This window comes from Saccopteryx leptura, chromosome 1, assembly GCF_036850995.1.
Source record: "Saccopteryx leptura isolate mSacLep1 chromosome 1, mSacLep1_pri_phased_curated, whole genome shotgun sequence".
Lineage (NCBI taxonomy): Eukaryota > Metazoa > Chordata > Mammalia > Chiroptera > Emballonuridae > Saccopteryx > Saccopteryx leptura.
In genome coordinates this window covers 170417341-170436088 of record NC_089503.1, presented here as the reverse complement: position 1 = coordinate 170436088, position 18748 = coordinate 170417341, and the positions used below count along the sequence as shown (strand labels likewise).

The 18748-nt window shown below is 40.1% G+C and overlaps 1 protein-coding gene across 27 annotated transcripts in view; it reads left to right on the top strand.

Moving 5' to 3' along the window:
- ESRRG (estrogen related receptor gamma) overlaps positions 1-18748 on the top strand; it is a 548848-nt gene that overhangs the window by 326922 nt on the left and 203178 nt on the right. The window contains exon 1 of one of the 27 annotated variants that reach the window (XM_066379949.1): positions 14047-14229. The exons of 25 other annotated variants lie outside the window; for them this stretch is intronic. In XM_066379949.1, coding sequence (XP_066236046.1) covers positions 14174-14229 — 56 coding nt within the window. In that variant the 5' untranslated portion in view covers positions 14047-14173. Of the gene's footprint in view, positions 1-14046; positions 14234-18748 lie in introns of those variants that run through there. One more of the 27 variants, XM_066380092.1, reaches the window with a different exon arrangement.

Sequence of the window (18748 nt, the reverse complement as noted above, 5' to 3'; positions counted from 1 at the left end):
AAATTAACACTTTAAATTCTGCCCAGTGAAATAGTTAAGTTCAGAAGGTGGAAAAACAAAAGAATGTCAATATGTATAAAATCCCATATTGATAAATGTGACATGGTGAGTTCAAAGCTGCTCCAATAAATGTCAAGTTTAATACAAGTACACCTCGGCCCCGCAAACAAACTCCGGGAGCGAGTAAGATAGTGCGCATTAAATGTGAGCCCTTTAAGTTCTTGGATTTTTTGTTACTCTGTTGGTTATATAGAAAGGTGTGTGTAAAGCATTATTTTTTACAAGCAGCTAGGATAGAATTATTATTTCTTTTTTCCTCTTCTTCTTTTATTTTAATGGTAAGCACGTTCCTTTGCAGGGTTTAGAAATCTCTCTAGTCCAAAACAACAAAAAAGACCTCCCCTTGTGTTCTTTTTATTTTTTCCTTGGTCAGCCTGGGGAGGCTGTATAGAAATGTAAATGTAACATAAAGACTGGTATGTGGGAAGCTAATGTCTCCCTCTCCCTTATTTATGTTCCCTTAGGAAAAAAATTGCTTGGATTTTGCTGTGTGTATGCCTCTTGTACAAGGGCATTTAATTAGCTACAAGTTACAACAAAGACTTTTGAAAGGAAAATATATCTGTGGTGCCCATACCTTTATTTTCCTTCGGCGAACAGCAACGTTTCTAACTCCCTTATCAAGAGCTGCATGGGCTGCCTGGACTAAATTGGGCACATCTCCACACTGTTTGACAAATAGATTTTTTTGTAAACTGATTTAGCCTTTTCATTGTTTGCATTTCCCGTTAGCCACCTTCCCGTCACAAAATCGGTAGTCATTCAAAATAGAGAAATTAGAGATAGGATGGGAGCCAGATAAAAAATATTGCACAGGTCAGGCCTATTAAACACAGAATAATAGGGAGTCAGTGATTTAAGGGGCTGGTCTTCAGTGGGGGAGGGGCTAACATCCTAGAGGTCAGGGGTCAGCCCTGGGACTTGAGATGTGCCTGTGGCCGCATTTATGAGACTATCATTGGGGAAAATGGTGAGGAATGAAGGCATCTGGCAAAACAGACTGTAGAAAAGAGATAGGTTTTTCATTTGCATCTTAAAATGCATTCTCCTGAAGGTACATCAGGGCAGATTTTAAAATTTAGCTGTGCTTTGGTCTGTTCTGAAATACTTGCTGATAAAGAGTTCGGGTTTCCCTGGCCCATGTAGGAAAGCCACATTAGGGAAATTCACTTTGAAAAGAGGTTGAACATTCTTTTTCTTTTTCATTCTTTTTTGAAATCCTTGAGTTTGGACGGGTGGGTCTCAAACTTAAGCGCTCATTAAAATTACCTGGACGATCTGATAAAACGTAGGTTTCTGGCCTGCACCCTCAGGATTTCTCCAAGTGGGGACTGAGAATGTACTCTGAACAGTTTCCAGGTAACAGGGACACTTGTCTTTGAGAACCACTCTGTGCCACCCCTAGAGGATCATACATTAGCATTTCAAAGACCTTATCAGTGACATCCACTGGGCAAGAGCCCTTGGGCGGCTCTGTCACTTAACCTCAAGTTGAAAGTGTGAAAGATCACCCAAGATAGTTAGGTACAGGAATCTTCTTTGCTGTTATTAAAAAAAATAAAAATAAAATAAAGCTACGGTTGTATGACATCTTATTCTTGCCTCCTTAGGATTCCTGCCTACTTCCCATGGCCAGGCGGCTTTTTAGTTCAGTTTAATGAGTCTTTAGAGATCATCTTTTGTGCACTTGTCCTAAGAGCCGGGATTAGTTCTAAAGATGAGCAGGACGCGCAGTTTTCTTTTCAAGAAGCTTATAGTCAGGGGGGAGTCAGACACATAGAAGGAAAACGTCAAGAGCATTTGGTTAAGGGTGACCATAGTGAGATGCAGGATTCGTCATCCTGTCACAAGGCTCTTCTGACCCTCTACTGTGAACTGAACATTAAGGATAAGGAGGATTTTGTTAAGCAAAAGAAATGGGGAAGAACAGAAGGATGTGAAATATTGGTGTATGTGTTCAGGAATCTTCCAGGAGATTAACACTTCTAAAATTTTTAACATAAAAGTCTTTTTTTTTTTTTTTTTGCCTCTCAGATCTTGTATCTCCATTAGGACTCTGTCCCCCCTTTAGCCCACTCCCCTTCATCCTAAATTTTGTTTGGTTCTTATTTTCTATTAGAAAAACCATCCACATTCATTATAAAACCATCCATCCAGTGCCAAAGAATACAAGAAACTGAAAAGAACTCGGTTCTTTTGTTCACGGTACCATGTTAATTTCTCGTCAAACCATTTTACATCTGTGTTTATTGTGAAGCATGGTGTTGGAACATTTTTAAATTATACTCAGCATCCGGGTGATCGACACTTTGAAGGTCACTGTTCACGTGGATGCTTGGCAGCATTGCATGTTTTAAATTTCTTAAACTGATGGGTCTGTGACAATTTGGCTTCTCAGCATTACATCACACAAAAGCTGAGGCCCACAAATGCTGGTTTACTGTAAGCCACCCCCCAAAACTTATTTTCACCCTTTTACTCTCCTTCTCAACTTTGGCTACAGTTGGTAATTTCCAGTGGACCTCTTTTTAAATTACCACAGTGTGGACCCCCAACCTCAGAGAGGCTGATTGAGTGGGTTTGGGTGACATGTAAGCTTCAGTAGTTTTCAGAAGTCCCTAGGGGATTCTAAGGTATAGCCAGGTGACCTCATTCCATGATTCATGTTGGGTATTGAGATATGAGCATGATGGACTCCACAACAATAGAAATGCTATGTCTTGTTGATGGAATTAGTGAAGGGAGACTTAGAAGTCACTTGCATTTCGTGACTTCACAGGTCACAGGGGCCACTGACATTTCTGCAGGTTGGAAATAGTTTTTTGTGAGCTCTGTGTAAGAATTATCTTTCCTTATATTTGCATCTTCCGTGATGGGCTCAGATTTATGTGACCCCATTTGTTTTCACAACAACCTTATGAAGTAAGTAGGACAGCTGTGTTTTCACCCTCCTTTTCCTCTCGTCCACTGTTGTTCTTAACAGATGATCACATTGAGACAAAGCAATTCTGGTTGTTGCCCAGAATCACATAGCCAGCAAGCTGGAGAACCAGGTTTGAACCCAGGTCATTCAATATCCAAGTCTATGCATTGTACACTTCTATGGCGCAGTTCAGTAATGGTAAAATAATGAGCCCAGGTTCCAGTCTAAAGCAATTTGCAGTGACTCTAAAATCTCAACTTTGGCAATTTACTGAATTCCCCTGGGGGAGATTTAAAAAATCCTGATGCCAGAGATTATAAATGTGTTGGTTGTGGTGTGTCCTAGGGAATCGGGATTTTTCAAATGTTGAGGCCACTCAAATACAGACTGTTTCATTTAATCCTCTTAACAACAGTATGAGGTTAGAGTCAACAGCATTTTAAAAATGAGGAAATTGAAATACAGAAGGTTTAATCCACCAGTCACCAGCAGATTCCAGACTGAAAACAAGGAGTGACCCACCCTGAAACTCTTCTACTACCAAACTGGTCTACCACAATTTTAAGGGGTTTTTTTTGTTTTGTTTTGTTTTGTTTTGTATTTTTCTGAAGCTGGAAACTGGGAGAGACAGTCAGACAGACTCCCGCATGCGCCCGACCGGGATCCACCCAGCACGCCCATCAGGGGGCGATGCTCTGCCCCTCTGGGGCGTCGCTCTGCCGCAACCAGAGCCACTCTAGCGCCTGGGGCAGAGGCCAAGGAGCCATCCCCAGCGCCTGGGCCATCTTTGCTCCAATGGAGCCTTGGCTGCGGGAGGGGAAGAGACAGACAGAGAGGAAGGAGGGGGAGGGGTGGAGAAGCAAATGGGCGCTTCTCCTATGTGCCCTGGCCGGGAATCGAACCCGGGTCCTCCGCACGCCAGGTCGACGCTCTACCGCTGAGCCAACCAGCCAGGCCCAATTTTAAGGTTTTTTTACTTCAAATTTGGAAGCATGAACAGCTGAGTAAAACAAGTGAGCATATGCTAATTTTTTAAAAAAAGAACCAAATTTAAAGTTTTCTAAAAGCTCAAGAGTCATACTTCTGCCTGTGAATTAGTTGTAGAAGTCAAAAGCAGTTTATTTTATAGGTTTGGCTTTTGTCATTGTACAGCTTTATCCCTGAGACCCACTGGCCCAAGAACTCAAACTCTTAAGTCAATCATTCAGTTAACTGAGACCACCCAGGGCCACCTAAGTGGCCTAAGATTCATTATGAATATGATTTTACATAGTCAATAGTAAACAATTGTTCTAGAAGTTCTATCATGGGTGGCAGGGTGGGGAGAGGGCCGGCCCTTGCCATCACTGTACAAGAACACTGAAAACTATAGCCAACATTTTCTTCTCATCCATTGGGTGAGGGATTCAACAATGACAACCCTTCTTTCTGCGTACATCAGGAGACAATTTCATTTAGTGAGTGGTTAATTATGAAAAAGAGGATATATTAGCCCTATTAAAATCCTGACAGGATTTCTTCAGAGAAATATTGAAACTCATTTGCAAAACAAAAAAAAAATTGTAGCATGAATATAATATATATATATTTTGCCCAAAACAGCAATTTCTTGGGCAATATTTATTGAGAGCCTGCATTGTCCAGATTATAATACTAGGCATAGCCCAGGTGACTAAAGGCCATCAGGGTGCTTCCTAAAGGAAGAGCTCAGAGATACAGTACAATGTACCGTGATACAAACCAGGTAGACCTGTTAGTGCAAAGCATTATGGCAACCTTGATCCCACCTGGGAACCCTGGAGGAGGCTCACAGAAAAGGAAACATTTCAGCTAGCCTGGAAGTCCTGGAAGGGGGTCTGTCTACCCTGTTGATTGTGTTGCTAAGCATTGTAGCCAGACTTACAAAGAAAGGGACCCTTTCCAACACAACATGGTTTATTTATTTATTTTTATTCACTTTATAAATTTTTCATTCAATTTATTTGAGTGATATTGGTTAATAAAATTATACAGGTTTCAGGTGCGCAATTCTACAATATGTCATCTGTCTATTGTATTGGTTTTTACCACCCCAGGTCAAGTCTTTTTCCATCGGCATCTATCCCTGCCCCCTACCCCGTTCTCCTCCTCCACCTCCCCCCACCTCCCTGTCCCTCCTGCAGTCCCCACACTGTTGTCTGGGTCTATAAGTCACATGGTTTATTTATAAAATGTAACTTTCTCCCCCCAGTAAGAGCCTAGGAATTATGTCTGGTAAAAATAAACAAAATGTTTACATTTCTATTCTGCGCATCTCAAAGTACTGATGGGGATTGAATAATTGAATAGGACTAACTGCTCAGTCGATGGAGATGAGGCCAATGGTGGGGCCAAACTGGCAAGCTCTAACCACAGAGAGCACCCATTAAAGCTAATATTGTCTCATTTAATCATCTTTGCTAATAGAGAAAGCACATTGTGGCTATGTTTCCTTCCAAGATCTTTGTCCCAATGAGACACCCAGGCCCCAGAGCACCTGGCTCTATGCACTACAGTCCCTTCCACAGTGTTCTGGAAAGAGAAAAAAGATGAAATAGAATCATTCTAAAGAGAACACTGGGGTTTATAAAGCTGTTACTTGATATGACTCGATTGTAGTTCTTTCTTATTCATGAGGCAGTCTTGGGAAAATTCCAGGCCAATATGGTAATTTTTAAATTTAATTTCAAATTTTAAAAATTGCCATTGCTTCTGTTCCAATGAAGAGTGGTTTCGTGCCTCCTTAGGCCTCTTTGTCCCTTGGCTTAGACATGGGAGAAGTGGACAATGGTGGCCTTGCTGTGAAACTCAGGAAAAAGAGACGAATCAATGGTAGTGCTAGACCAAACCTTCCTGAGTGAAATCCGGGACGGAGAAAGGGCTCTGAGACCTCTCTGTAGTTCCAGTTCTCACTCCTGTTGTTCATCCCAGGAAACTGACACAGGGTCTGAGTCAGCGCAGACATCAACCTGTGGTTTTCCAGAGATGTTCTGGGGCTCTCCCGGAGGTGATGTGTCCTCACCAGCATTTTGCTCTTGGATCAAAACCACCAACCAGGTTCGTGCAGGACTTAGTTAAAGAATTACAGGCAGGACAGAGAAGCAGAGAGAGAGGCCTAAAGGACAGAGTTTTGTCTTTTTCTGCTGATTAATTCCTTTCTTCCTTTCCTATGAGAGGAGAAATCCATAGGTTCCAACTGCATAGTTCATTTGTTTAGAGTGACATCCCAATGTGCCAAGGTTGCGGGTTCAATCCCTGGTCAGGGCATATGTAAAAGACAACCAATGACATCATGAATAAGCAAAACAAGTCCAACAAGTCCAACAAGTTGATGTTTCTCTCTCTCTCTCCCTTTTTACCTTTCTCTTAAAAAAATCAATAAATTTTTTCTTTTAAAAAAAGGAAGAGAAGTCTACCTTGTTTCTGAAAGTATTCAGTGGAATAAATAAATAAAAGAATGAATGGAAGTTAAGTTATGCCTTAGTATAAGTAGGCCTGGCTTTCTCTTCTCTTTTTCTAAATCATGTTATCTTTTAAAAATTTCCTATATTACCTTAACAATTTAATTGAGTTATAATGTCTAAATTTGGCAGCCTCCCTGCAACTGAATAATAATAACCTGAGCTGTAACATTTGTCATTAGTTTCTTCCTTCCATTCACTTATCCAACATGCTTACTACATCCCTCTCATGTTGGCAGGAATCATTACCAAGTTCCGTTACTGATTCTAGAGACGATGTCAGGTCTGGTGCGGCCCCACCAATCTCAGTTGGGTAGGGAGTCAGGGAAGGGAAAGGAGTGTCCATGTAATAAAAATTGGATTTAAAAAATAATGGTAAGTCAATGCTTAGAAAAGGGCATCTAATTGGCTATGAAGAAAAGAGAGAATTTGTCTCTAATACTTCCCCACTTCATTTTTAATAGGCAATTCTCTGTCTTTCTAAATGTTTGGAGAAGGTAGAGGACAATTGGGTGTTTATCTCCTGGGCTCAGATGTCCCTTGGCTCTTCCTTGGGACCTTTGTCCTCCAAGGGTCAGGCCTCAGCTTGAGTTCTCTGCACTGATGCATGTCAACAATTGTGAGATTAACATCTGTAGCTTGTGTCTCAGCCCTTGGAAGGGGAGAAATGCACTGTTTTCTAATAAGAGTTTCCTACTACCTGGTTCTTAACCACTCTGAGCCTTACTTCCCTCACCTGAAAGATAACTGAGTTGGGCTCACATCCCCCTCGACTGTCATTCCCAGCCTGCAGTTCACGTTGTCCAGACTTTCTGTTCTGCTATAGATTAGCGGCCATTCCACGTGACCAGAGCAAAGCCTTGTGAATGAATGGAGTTTGAAGGTTATCTGATCAAAGGCGCTCCAGGATGACAGAGCTGGTACTTGGGGTGGTAATAACATCAGCCACGATATTGACTGAATGGCTGGGTAGAGGGACGCGGGCTCGAGGGTCTCAGAAGAAGGGCAGGGGAGTAGGAGCCATATATCTCCCCCCCCCATCCCATTCCTGGAAAACAGTGTATGTACAATTGATACTCTGGGGAGTCGGCTGCTCTTTCCCAAATCTGCCTTCCTCATGCTCACGTGCAAAGTATGATGGGAGCTTTATGGGGACATCCTTTCTTTTCTTCCTGTCATTCCATTGAGACGATGTAGATGTGACAGTATGTATTACAACAAACGTTCCATACCATATTATGGTACAAGTCATTGGGATTTTCACTGAGGGGACACTTACACTTTATTTTTTTATATCTATATTAATATCTTGATATCCTAGTCAGAGATGAAAGCCAATGGGTTGACAGTACCATTTCTTTATAGCTCATCTTTCATTTCATGAGCTTTAAAAAGAATATGGTGAATATGGACAGAAGGTTCACTATGGGTAGGATGACAGTAAATTTTTTTTTTTTAATCCAAACTGAGATACTGTGAGAGTATAAAGGGGAGGTGCTGTCGGCTATTAGGTGAGGAGACTGGCCTGAGCCGCATGTCCTCGGTCTGCCGGCTCACGTGGTTCCCCCAACCAGGACCTGACACTGTGCTAAATTGGCTTCATTTGATTCCTCCCCTTCACAGTGTTGCAAGATTGTCAGATTGTTGTGCCCATTTAACAGAGGAGGGCACTGAGACTCAGACCAGACGGGTGATATGACTCTAGTCCAATGCCTCACTCCTCACACCAAATGCCCAACTCCAGGATCGACTTCCCCCCTTCCTCGCAGGTCTGCTGGTCTCATGACTTCTGCTGGGCATGGCAGACACACACCCATCTCTAATTAATTTCCTTGGTTGGGGGAAGCAGGCTTTTCTCAAATGTATTTATTTATGAAAGAACCTTAGAAGTGTGTCCGAAAGCTCTAACATCAAAAAAAAAAAATGTAATAACCTCTTTAAGCCTGTTTATATGGACACCGGATGCTAAATATGTCTCTCTCTCTCTCTTCCTTCTTCTTTTCTTTTTTTTTTTTACTGGTCCTTTGAGAATTTGCACAAAAGTGTTAAAGGAAGAGAGAACTTTCAAATAGTACTGAACATTATATACATAAGGAAAAAAATACATTGTGCTTTTTTGATGTTTCATGGATGTACTTTATATATATATTTTTAGCTTCAAATATATGTCATATGGGGGGGGTTAATGTGGATAATTTGATCTTTTTTTGGTATCAAAGCCAGTCTTCTTTATTGTTGAAATCTGTCATTTTTGTTCCCCTCCCCCATCCTTCTCTGTCTCCTGTCCCCCCACCTTCTCAGAGTTCAGCCGACCTTTATTTTGGACAAGATGATCACACACATGATTGAGTCAACAATTTATGGCTTTTAAAAATAGGGATTTTGTTCTCTCTTAGGTTTATTGTTTATCATAATCATCTTTCAAGTGAAAAGGCTAATTTACTCTTTCTATAGGAATATTTTAAGCTTGATTATCATAATATTACAGCTGCCTGAAAAGGTCTAAAACGGGACATTGACCTTGAATGTTTTCTGCATTTAGCTCGTGGTGCTTAACATTCAGGAAAGACTATAACTGCAACTCATTTATTAATGTATAATCTCAAAATGTTAACGATTGCTCTGTAAATACATGCCATGCAGATTATAGAAAGCTTGTAAGACACTATAAAATGCAGGTGGCATTTTACCACAGTAAGTATGTGGGAAATACAATATAACTAAAGTCAGTTTTCCCATTGGAGCTACCATGGTTTATCATTTAATTTTTACTGACATTTTACCATGTATATTATTAGCTTGACGAAATGAAAGTGAAACAATCCTGAATTAATTAAACAGAAGCCTCTATTAGTCTCTCTGTCTTCCTTTGATTCTTCTTTTTTTTTTCTTCCTTCATGTTCACAAACACACTAGAAAAAAGTTTGGTCTGTTATGGAGGTGATGTAATTCTCCCCTGCCTCCCCCCCCTGCCCCCCCCCCCCAACGGAGAGATTTTATACACAGACTCAATAATTTGGGAATGGGTTGGCTTTACAGGACAAGAGGTTTGTCCGAAGGGAAGGATTTTATTAGTGCTTCTGTAGAAGTGATCACCTGCAGGAGGAATGATTGTTTCTTGCCAATTGAGACAATCATTTAAATATCAATGCCTGTGCCCTGGAAATGGAAGGCGACAGAAAATGGAGTAGATGAATTGACAGAGGTTTGATGGTAAGAGAAAAGTAGTCAGACTGACTTGGAAAGAAACCTTTCTGATCTCAAAGGGAAAGGTGTGCTCTTAGCAGATTTCCAGTGTAAACAGAATCCCAGGAGCCTGTGAGGAGACTAGGGACAGGTAAGTGAGGAGACCTATTCAAGGCCACATAGCTCACATGGGTACCAACAGGATACTGAGGCTAGGTCTCCTGCCAGTCCTTCAACGTTCTTTTTCCAGGGATGTTCATTGTGGGTGTGCTTCTGGAGTTAAAGAGAGTAGTTTTTAATAGTCTGGGTGGGCCTTTGGTCGTGTGTATATTATATTACACATGATGTATCCAAGGCAGCAGGGAAGATGGTTCAAAAAGTTAAACAGTTTTTCGAAGGTGGTAGGGTCTTGAGGAAAGACCGGCAAAAGTAGCTATTTGAAAAAAATCTACATTTTTCAGTGCCTTGGTTTAGTTTTAAATATTTCACAAATGGCAAATGCACAATGCCAAATCAAAATTTGCTTCAAAAAGTGTATGGCATCTATAAACATTTTAATACAGATTAGTCCTGTTAATTTTAGTCCTGAAAAGAAAGGCAGGGACTAAAAATAGCTATTAATATGCAATAATTAGCAAGACTAAATCATTTCTTATTTCCTTTTAGCAACATAAGAATGCATTGTTAGACTGTTTTAGGAAATGATTCTGATTAAAATACAATGAAAGTTCTGGTCTGACAACAGGAATCTACCTTTTGTTTTCCCTTCAGTTTTGTTTGTGGCCCTTCTGTTTTTTCAAATGGAAAAAAAAAGTGTCTCTTTTGCTTGGTGTCTGTGTGTGAGTTGGGACCTGAGAATGAAGTGTTTTGGATATTGTTTGAAAGAGAGATTGAGCCCTGGCTGGGTAGTTCAGTTGGGTAGAGTGTGTTCCCAATAAGTCAAGGTTACAGGTTTGATCCTCAGGCAGGGCAAGAATAAACCAATGAATGCACACATAATGGAACAAAGCAATGTTCCTTTCTCTCTCACTCTCTCTCCCTCCCTCCCTCCCTCCCTTTCAATAAATAAAAATGAAAAAATGTTTTGAAAAAGAAGAGATTGAAACTATGCTGGGACCCAGGGCATGATGCATAATAGACTGATATTAACTAATTTATTAATATTCTTTGTGAAACAATCCTAAGAGGTCCTTTTGTTTGATCCCATTTATCTTGCTTTGGGTAGACTCCTTGTGGTAAGATTGTGAAGTGTATAGACTGATTAGCAATATGTGTTTATTCTAAGCTGTTTATCTGTTGTTGTTTTTTTCCCCCTTCCCAAATCCTTTGCATTGAGATTCTTGAAGGTTTATGCCCAATATTGCTCACAGTGTGTTTATTTGCTGTGATGATCCACTCTTTCCTCCTTCAAGGTGATAAACTCTGTGACAAGGGAAGGTTCTCAAGATGACGAAGCTGTGTGTTTATAAAATATTCTGGAAGCTGTCTGGCAAGTTTAGTGCCGTAGATATTATTTTAAAATTTCAATTGGTTCAAGTGGACTCAAGACAGGAGATGTAATCTTAGGTCCTTGACTTGTAGAGGTGACACATTGATCCCGAGGGGGAAACACAGCTCCAGACACCTAGCATCCTTCTGGTCATTCAGAAAGCAGTAGCTTAGCACTGCGCCTTGCACAAATGAAATATGTTCAGTGACAGGTGACTGGGGACTCCACCGTGCATGTTTGTACATGGGTCTCTGTGAGCACAGATGAAAGGCATACACATGAATGTGAGTTTAAATATGTTTAAAAATAGATACTAACACCATCAAATGGTTCATAACAGGTCAAGTAAGTACCCAAAGGGAATGAGAAGATTCCAGAAAATAAAAAAAATAACTCCTTATGCAATGTGGTGACTTATGGTCCATCAGCAAATAATTGACTACAAAACTTGTCTTTAAAAAGCCATCTCAGAGGCATAATAAACAGGTTCTGCCACAGCATGCTAATGCAAAGAAACTGACAGCGGTACTGGATTCTGCACAGGTGCAAAATTTGAATGCACTGAGCACATAAAAATATTTTTATTCTTATTTTTTAAATGCTCTCTGGACAAAATAAGAAGCAAACTTGTTTTTGCATATCTTTTTAAAATATTTGCAATCGAATCTATTCACTACCCTGAGGATCTTAGTTTATTCAGAAATCAAGATAGAACTCTTTGAATGCAAGGTATTTTTAAAACTGCATCTCTCCTGCGCTGTTAGCTTTCCTACTCCTTCTGTTGTATTTTGGAAAAATTACGTTGTTTTCTCAAATGCCTCTTATTTATTTATTTTTAAATTATAACATGATTCTGTGCCTCATTTTAGACCAAATAGGCAAATCTTTTTTTTCCCCGAGTGTCTGCAGAATGCTTGGGTTTTCTTGCACATCTCAAAGCTCTTGTAATTCACTACTCACAGCCAAATTTACATCTTAATTGCACAGTTCACATTTAACAATATAGACAGCATAATGCTACTGGTAATTAAGCTCCTACTACCTGCTTTTATACAGTATTCTCAGACACAGTTTTTGCTATGTGCGTTCCCATGTAGAAACTTGTCTGCATTTAGACCAAAAATAAAAGGAACCAGAACCAAGTCATAGATATGCTAGGAAAATTTCTTTCTTCTGTGGGGGTGGTGGGGTGGGGGGAACAAATCCTGTCTGTCATTTTTATATTCTGGATCTTAATGTGACTGTTCTATTTTAGTATTTTTTTATAGACCTAGAAAATTTGAGAGGGTTGAGAAAAAGAGTTGAGTTCCGATTTAGTGAATTTAATGTACCGTGAATATCTGAATTAATTTATTTTGATCCCAAAGATTATACTATTTATATCATATAAGACTCATGATACAAAAGGTTGGTAAGCAGCAGAGATGAATTATATCAAAATTGTGGGTCTTCGGCTCTCCATAAAGTAGCAGTTATCTCTTTGCTATAAGTAGCTAGTATCTATTTCTAGTACATTTGCTTGTATAAAAAATTCTGTATTTTAAAATGGGATCTAAGAAAACTCTTTGCTGTATGGCAATATACTACATGCTATTGGAGGAAAAACATCCTTCTCTTCCTATATCCTCTTTGGGAAAAAACAAACAAACACTTTTGATTGAGAATTCTTAGTTTTGTAAATCCTTAAATCATTATCTGTTTGGAAGTAATCCTTATGCTGACTGGACTGTGTGATGATTTACAAAATGTTTCTGAGCTGATCTTTTAGAGCAGTCAGGGTATTAGGTATAGGAACAAATATGTGAACTGCCTTTTATTGGAAAGCTGAAAGTTTGGGGTAAAATCATATGTCTATTTCTGTATGTCTCCCAGTTTGGAAGCTTGTATTGAGATAACAGTATGATTAAGGACACTTGGAGTGCAGGCTGTTGGTGCCAAAAGCGCAGGCTTCATCTTGCACTGAGATAGATTCAGTGTAGTTTTTACCCTACTGCCCTCAACCTCCCAACCCTGAAAGGGAGAGGGTCAATTTGTCCTGCGGTTTGGAAAAGCTGTGCTAAGAGGCAGAGACAGCAGCAGGTAAAGAAAGGTTTAAGTGGATAATGTACACGGGCATTCTCTCCAATTGCCTGGAGGCACTCTTCTGGAGTTGTGAAAAACTAAATTCCTCCTCAAAGATGCAATCTTCCCATTCACATGCCCTAACAATTGAGAAGAATGTCTTCTGACTCTGTGAAACACCCACTAGATATATGTCTATCTATCTATAATATAAGGAAAACAGGAAAAGACACAGTTATGAATGCACGAGAAATCACACCCTCAACAAACTCGCCCCACGGATTTCAAACACAGACAACGCCAGGACAAACTTCATTCTCTACCTTCCGCAGAATCCTTTCCCAAATTAACTGAGTCTGTGTGAGCTCTTCATTGCAAGGCAGAAAAAAACAAAACAAAAAACAAACAAAAAAAACAACCAAACAAAAAAAACCCACAAAAAGCCAGAGCTGAGGTTAGAAACCCAATGCCTCCAGTGCTTAGAGAGTTAAGTTAGTTAGGTTTGTTTTGCAGCTTCGTAGGGAGAAAGAGAGAAGAGAAGAAGAAGAAAAGAAAAAAAAAAGCAAAGAAGGGGAGGAGAGGGCGCGCCCTGGAGCGCCTGGCCCGGAGCGCCAGGGCTGGTCCTGGCTCCGTCAGTCTCCCACTCTGCGCGCACCCTCGCCTTCTGCACCCTGCCTACCTGCCCGGCTGCGCGCTCGGGCAGCCTTTCGTCGCCTCCCTCCTGATTGGGCAGAGGCCTCCCAATCGGCTGCCAGGCTGGGCCGGTGGGACTGCATATGTAAAGCCCTACTTCATATTAATAAGCTCCAATCGGGGCTTTAAGTCCTTGATTAGGAGCGTGTGAGAGCTTTGGTCCCCACTGGCCGTGCCTATAGGCTTGTCACCAGGAGAACATTTGTGTTAATTGTGCAGCGCTCTGTCAAGGAAACTTTGATTTATTGCTGGGGGTGCGCACATAATGGTTGCCGGCCGCACATGGATTCGGTAGAACTTTGCCTCCCCGAATCTTTTCCTCTGCACTACGAGGAAGAGTAGGTACCTTTTTTCTTTTCTTTTTAAACTCGGCGTGGGGCGGGGTGTGCGGGTCTATAGGGGGGGTGGGAAGGTGGGGGACAGTGGGTGGACAGACTGTATCTTTGCACACTGATTCAGGTAATGCCCTGGATGTTTTTCTGTGCACGCGTGCTTGTTTGTGTCTGTCTGGTGTCTTTTGTGTGGACTGGTGATCTCCTAATTCAGTAAGTCTGAGAATTGTTCTCTGACTACAATGTTACCTTTGAGGCTAAGCTCGGGGACTGTCAGTAAAACAGCTGTGCGACAGTCACTTCTTATTCAGGTGCTAAGAATAGGCACTTGGCACAAATGCTTAGTGAACTGTTAAAATGCATCTTTGACTAGGACCCATTTTCTGGGGAAAGATGTTTTAAAAATACAATATTCAGAATAATTTAGACTATTGAGGGCTTCTTATGTATGTGCAGTTTGACAGATATTTTCAGCTCCTTGTCATTTCTCACTGGGTAGAGTTAGAGGCAAAATTGCACATTTACTAATACTCCTTCAGAGAATAATTTAAAAACTAGCCCTTTGCAATTTAGGGCTCGGATAATGTTATTTGCATGTTAGCGTTAAGTCAGCACTTACTGACAATTCGGTCCATTAAGTAACATGAGATTTTCACACATTATAAATATTTAAGGGGAGGGAAAAAAGAAAAAAAAAAAAAGGAAACTAAAGAAGAAACAGGAGTGACTTTTTCAATTCTCCCCTTGGATTGACAGGGTTGAGTTGGGGATTTGTTTCATGTGCCAGGTCCAGAAAATACAGAAAAGTACTTTTGTTCTTTCATGCAGTTTAATTCATAGTGAGGATTATCTTTCTGCACATGGATCTATATGTTCGGGTTACTAAAAATGGGGGAGAAGGGGGGTAAGGACAAGTAAATCAGGCATTCGTGTGTAAATGAGTAGGTCATAAACTTAATTTCAATCCACTGTTAGGATAAAATATTAGTATAATGTGTGGGGGGGTCCATGGTTCATCTTTCTGTTGCTTTGCCTTCGCATTACTGTAATACCAACTGTTATAATTCTGAAAAGCAATGCTTTTGGCAAGCGTTTCGCTTTGTAGATGGTGAAGAAAATGTAAAACTCCGAGAGATGAGGTAGTGCATTATAGGTGGATGTCCACTAGCTGTCCTTAGTGACTGCCTAGTGCACTGCTTTGTAATTAAGTACGAAATGAAAGTGACTTGCAGTCTCCGTGGCCGCCTGTGTGTGGATGAGAGTGAGCGTGTGGATATGTATGGATGCTCACACGCACCCACCCACCCACGCACTCGCATACACACTCACACTGGGGATAGGAGCCAAGAAATGAACTTAGAAGGACCAAAAGACTGAAAGGCTGTGCGTACCTCAGTTTGGAACACTCAAAGGCAGAAACAGATTTCATATTGCAAATGGAAAATAAACAAAGGTAGGGCTGCCCCCCCACCCCACTTCCAGTGGAGTTTGAAGGTTAGTGGACCTGGGGCTGGAGAAGTGGAGAGTTTCAAATGTCCTCCTGTCAGGAAGGACGCCTTATCCAAGCTCACCCAGATCCTGAACTTTCCCTCTTAAATAAATAAACAAAACAAACTTTTTAAAAAATCCTCTAGAGACTTCTTTTTTTTTAAGTAGTTTCCTTGAATTTAACTTATAGCTAATTTTAATAATTAGTTTAGATAAGCCTCTTAAAGCAGATGCATTTAAATGAAATCAGGGCACATGTCCTTTTGGCTTTGGCGCAAGATTCAAACTAGCATTCTATTTGGCTCAATTAAAAGTCTTCTTTTTTTTTTTCCTTAATACAGATTTCTTGTCTGGGTGCAGGTTTGATGGTTACGTGGTTCACTGGACAGGCAGATCTAATGCTAAGCAACGCATCTGCCTCTCTGTCTCAATTAATAAACCATGGAATTTATACATGTTATTAATATTCATAGTAATTGTACTGGGTTAAACTCTGTCACGTGTGTTTATACATAGAAATTAAACCAGTAATGCAGTGGCAGAGGGAAATATTGGACAGTTTCTGCTTCGGAGACTGTTGCAAAAGCTTTGTACAATTCATTGACCACCATGAGGAGAGCCTAAAATGTTAACCTGTCACTCTGTTATTTATTTATTTATTTTTAATTTTAGGAAATGTGCCAGCACCTTAAAGAACCTAATACTTGAAAGCTTGTTTCACGTTTACCAGCAGTAATAACTGATAGCATAAATAGATGAAAATAATATCTCTGCTCATTTTGACATATGTGTCTGTCTAATCATTCTAAATGAGTGTGCTCATCATGTGAATCCCTTTCAACCTCTGATTAAAATGTAACATTGACTACAGGATTATAGAGCAGACTTAATTTTGCTGACTGTTTTAACAGTTGTCACAGCTGTTGGAAAAGAAAAAGGCAATTGAAACACTCCAAAATGGGGAAGGTGAGGAGAGAGCAGTCCAGTGAATTTCAGCTTGATCAATTGAAATTCAGACGTTGAAAAATTAAACAAATTTGGCTTTTAAGGTTGGAACTCTGCAAGTTTTATTTTGTATGGTCCAATCTTTCTGTTTCAGGGTTTTTTTTTTCCTCTGCCTGATCTCTCTTTATTAAAAGCTAAAGTAAATTGAAATACAACTATCCCAAAGTACTACTAGAATAGATGAGATAAATACAGGCAGGAAGGGAAAATGTATACAGTAACAACAGTACCAACAAGCCTGAATCAGAGAGATGCATTTCTTTTATTTTTAAAGATAGGAGCTTGCCTGAGCCACTTTAAATGTGATCTTTGAGAACTAGATACAGACACTTTAAGTTTATTTTTCTGAGATGACTTAAACTCCAGACATGGAGCTCAGGTTACTTTCCTTCCCGTTTTCTCTCTATAAATCCGTTGAAAACACCTGCAGCCTTAAAGGTAAAGTGGGGTAGGTGGGGTTTTCAGATGATTTCTTTGTAACTTGCTGGCAGTGACAACCAGCTACACTGGTGGCGGCAGGGTGGGGGGAGCGAGTGTTCTTGAGCTGTAGTCTAGTCATCGTGTCCCTCCCGTCACTAAAGCAGACAGATTCATTCCATTTTTCCCAAACATGAAATAACCGCGGCTATTTGTATATATAGCCTAAGCTATAGATAGTCAAGATAGCCAGACCATGTGTGTTATGTAATATATGATTTCTCCTTGGAGTAAGAAAAAAAAAAGTGACTCTGAGTTACGGCAATCAGGGTTGGAATGGGAGTGGTGAGTCAGTGATGGGACCCCCATGTGTCACCGGTCCTTTGTGTCACGGTTTTTATGTATCACCCTGCACATTTGGTGCTAAGTTTAGAAATCCTCCTTTTACAGCAAGGGCTGGGAAACAGCTTCCCAATGCCTGGGCAGAGGCAAGGGTGAGGGTATTGGTGGGCTCTGATAGGGATGGTTTCTCATCTTCATGTGTTTATGGCTTTGCTGTTTTATTTACTGAGCCTTGCGTGTTGCAGCGGTAATTAACCCATGTTATTAGCAAAGCCCTTGTGGATATCCATTAATTCTCTTGCATGAATGATCATTTTTCTAGTGTTTTCTCCCCAATAAGGTGTCATTGTTCTTTTTTTTTTTTTTATCTAAATCGACGGTCTTTGATAAATTTCTTTGATTTAATCTGAGCTGGAAACTATATTGGCCATCTTATAAAGAATGGTATTGTAATTCGGCTTCCAAAAATGCTAATAGGAGCTGGAAAAAAGAATATATATACATATATATTTTGTACCTGTCAAAATGTAAAAGACAAGAAACGAAGGTTTAAAAAGAAAATAATGCAAGAAATCAGTTTTAACTCCAAATTTTTCTAGGTTTTGTAATTTATGGTCATTTGTGTCTCTGAGGTCTTTTAATCAGATTTTTACTTAGTTAATAATACTTTAGACTTTTTTTTTTAAATCAAATATTGAGCCAGCAGAAAAAAATACCTGTGCTTCCCATGCTGAAAAAAGATAAGAATTATCTCATTAGCTGGGCCATACTTTTGCAATTAATTTTAGGTTCATGGTGCTATTCATCATAAAGGGCAGGTAACTTCTCTGTGAGTCTGTTGAACAATACTTTCACAAGAACCCACTCCAGCCAGAACTACAGACAAAGAAGGGATCAGGGTTATTTTGTTCATTTGTTTTTGGAAGGTAGACATAATGCCCAATGTCAAGTATGGATCACTTGTGAAAAATTCTTCCACGTTTGTTTTAACCTCATGGCTAACACAAAATATTTTTTTGTATTCCTCCTGAAGTGCTGGTCAGCTCTGAAGGTTTTACTGATATTATTATGTAAAGTAAATTAAAATCTAGGCTTTGGCTTAATATTATGTCACACCAGTGGCAATTAATAGCCAAGGTTTCTATGGAACCAATTAATTAAGATGAAATAAACTTTTGTAGCATCAGCTATCAAGCATTTAGAAATAAGAGAAGAGCATTCAAGGTTCCCCAATAGAACTTTCAGGTCGTGAAGCCGATCAGCTTCGCTCTGA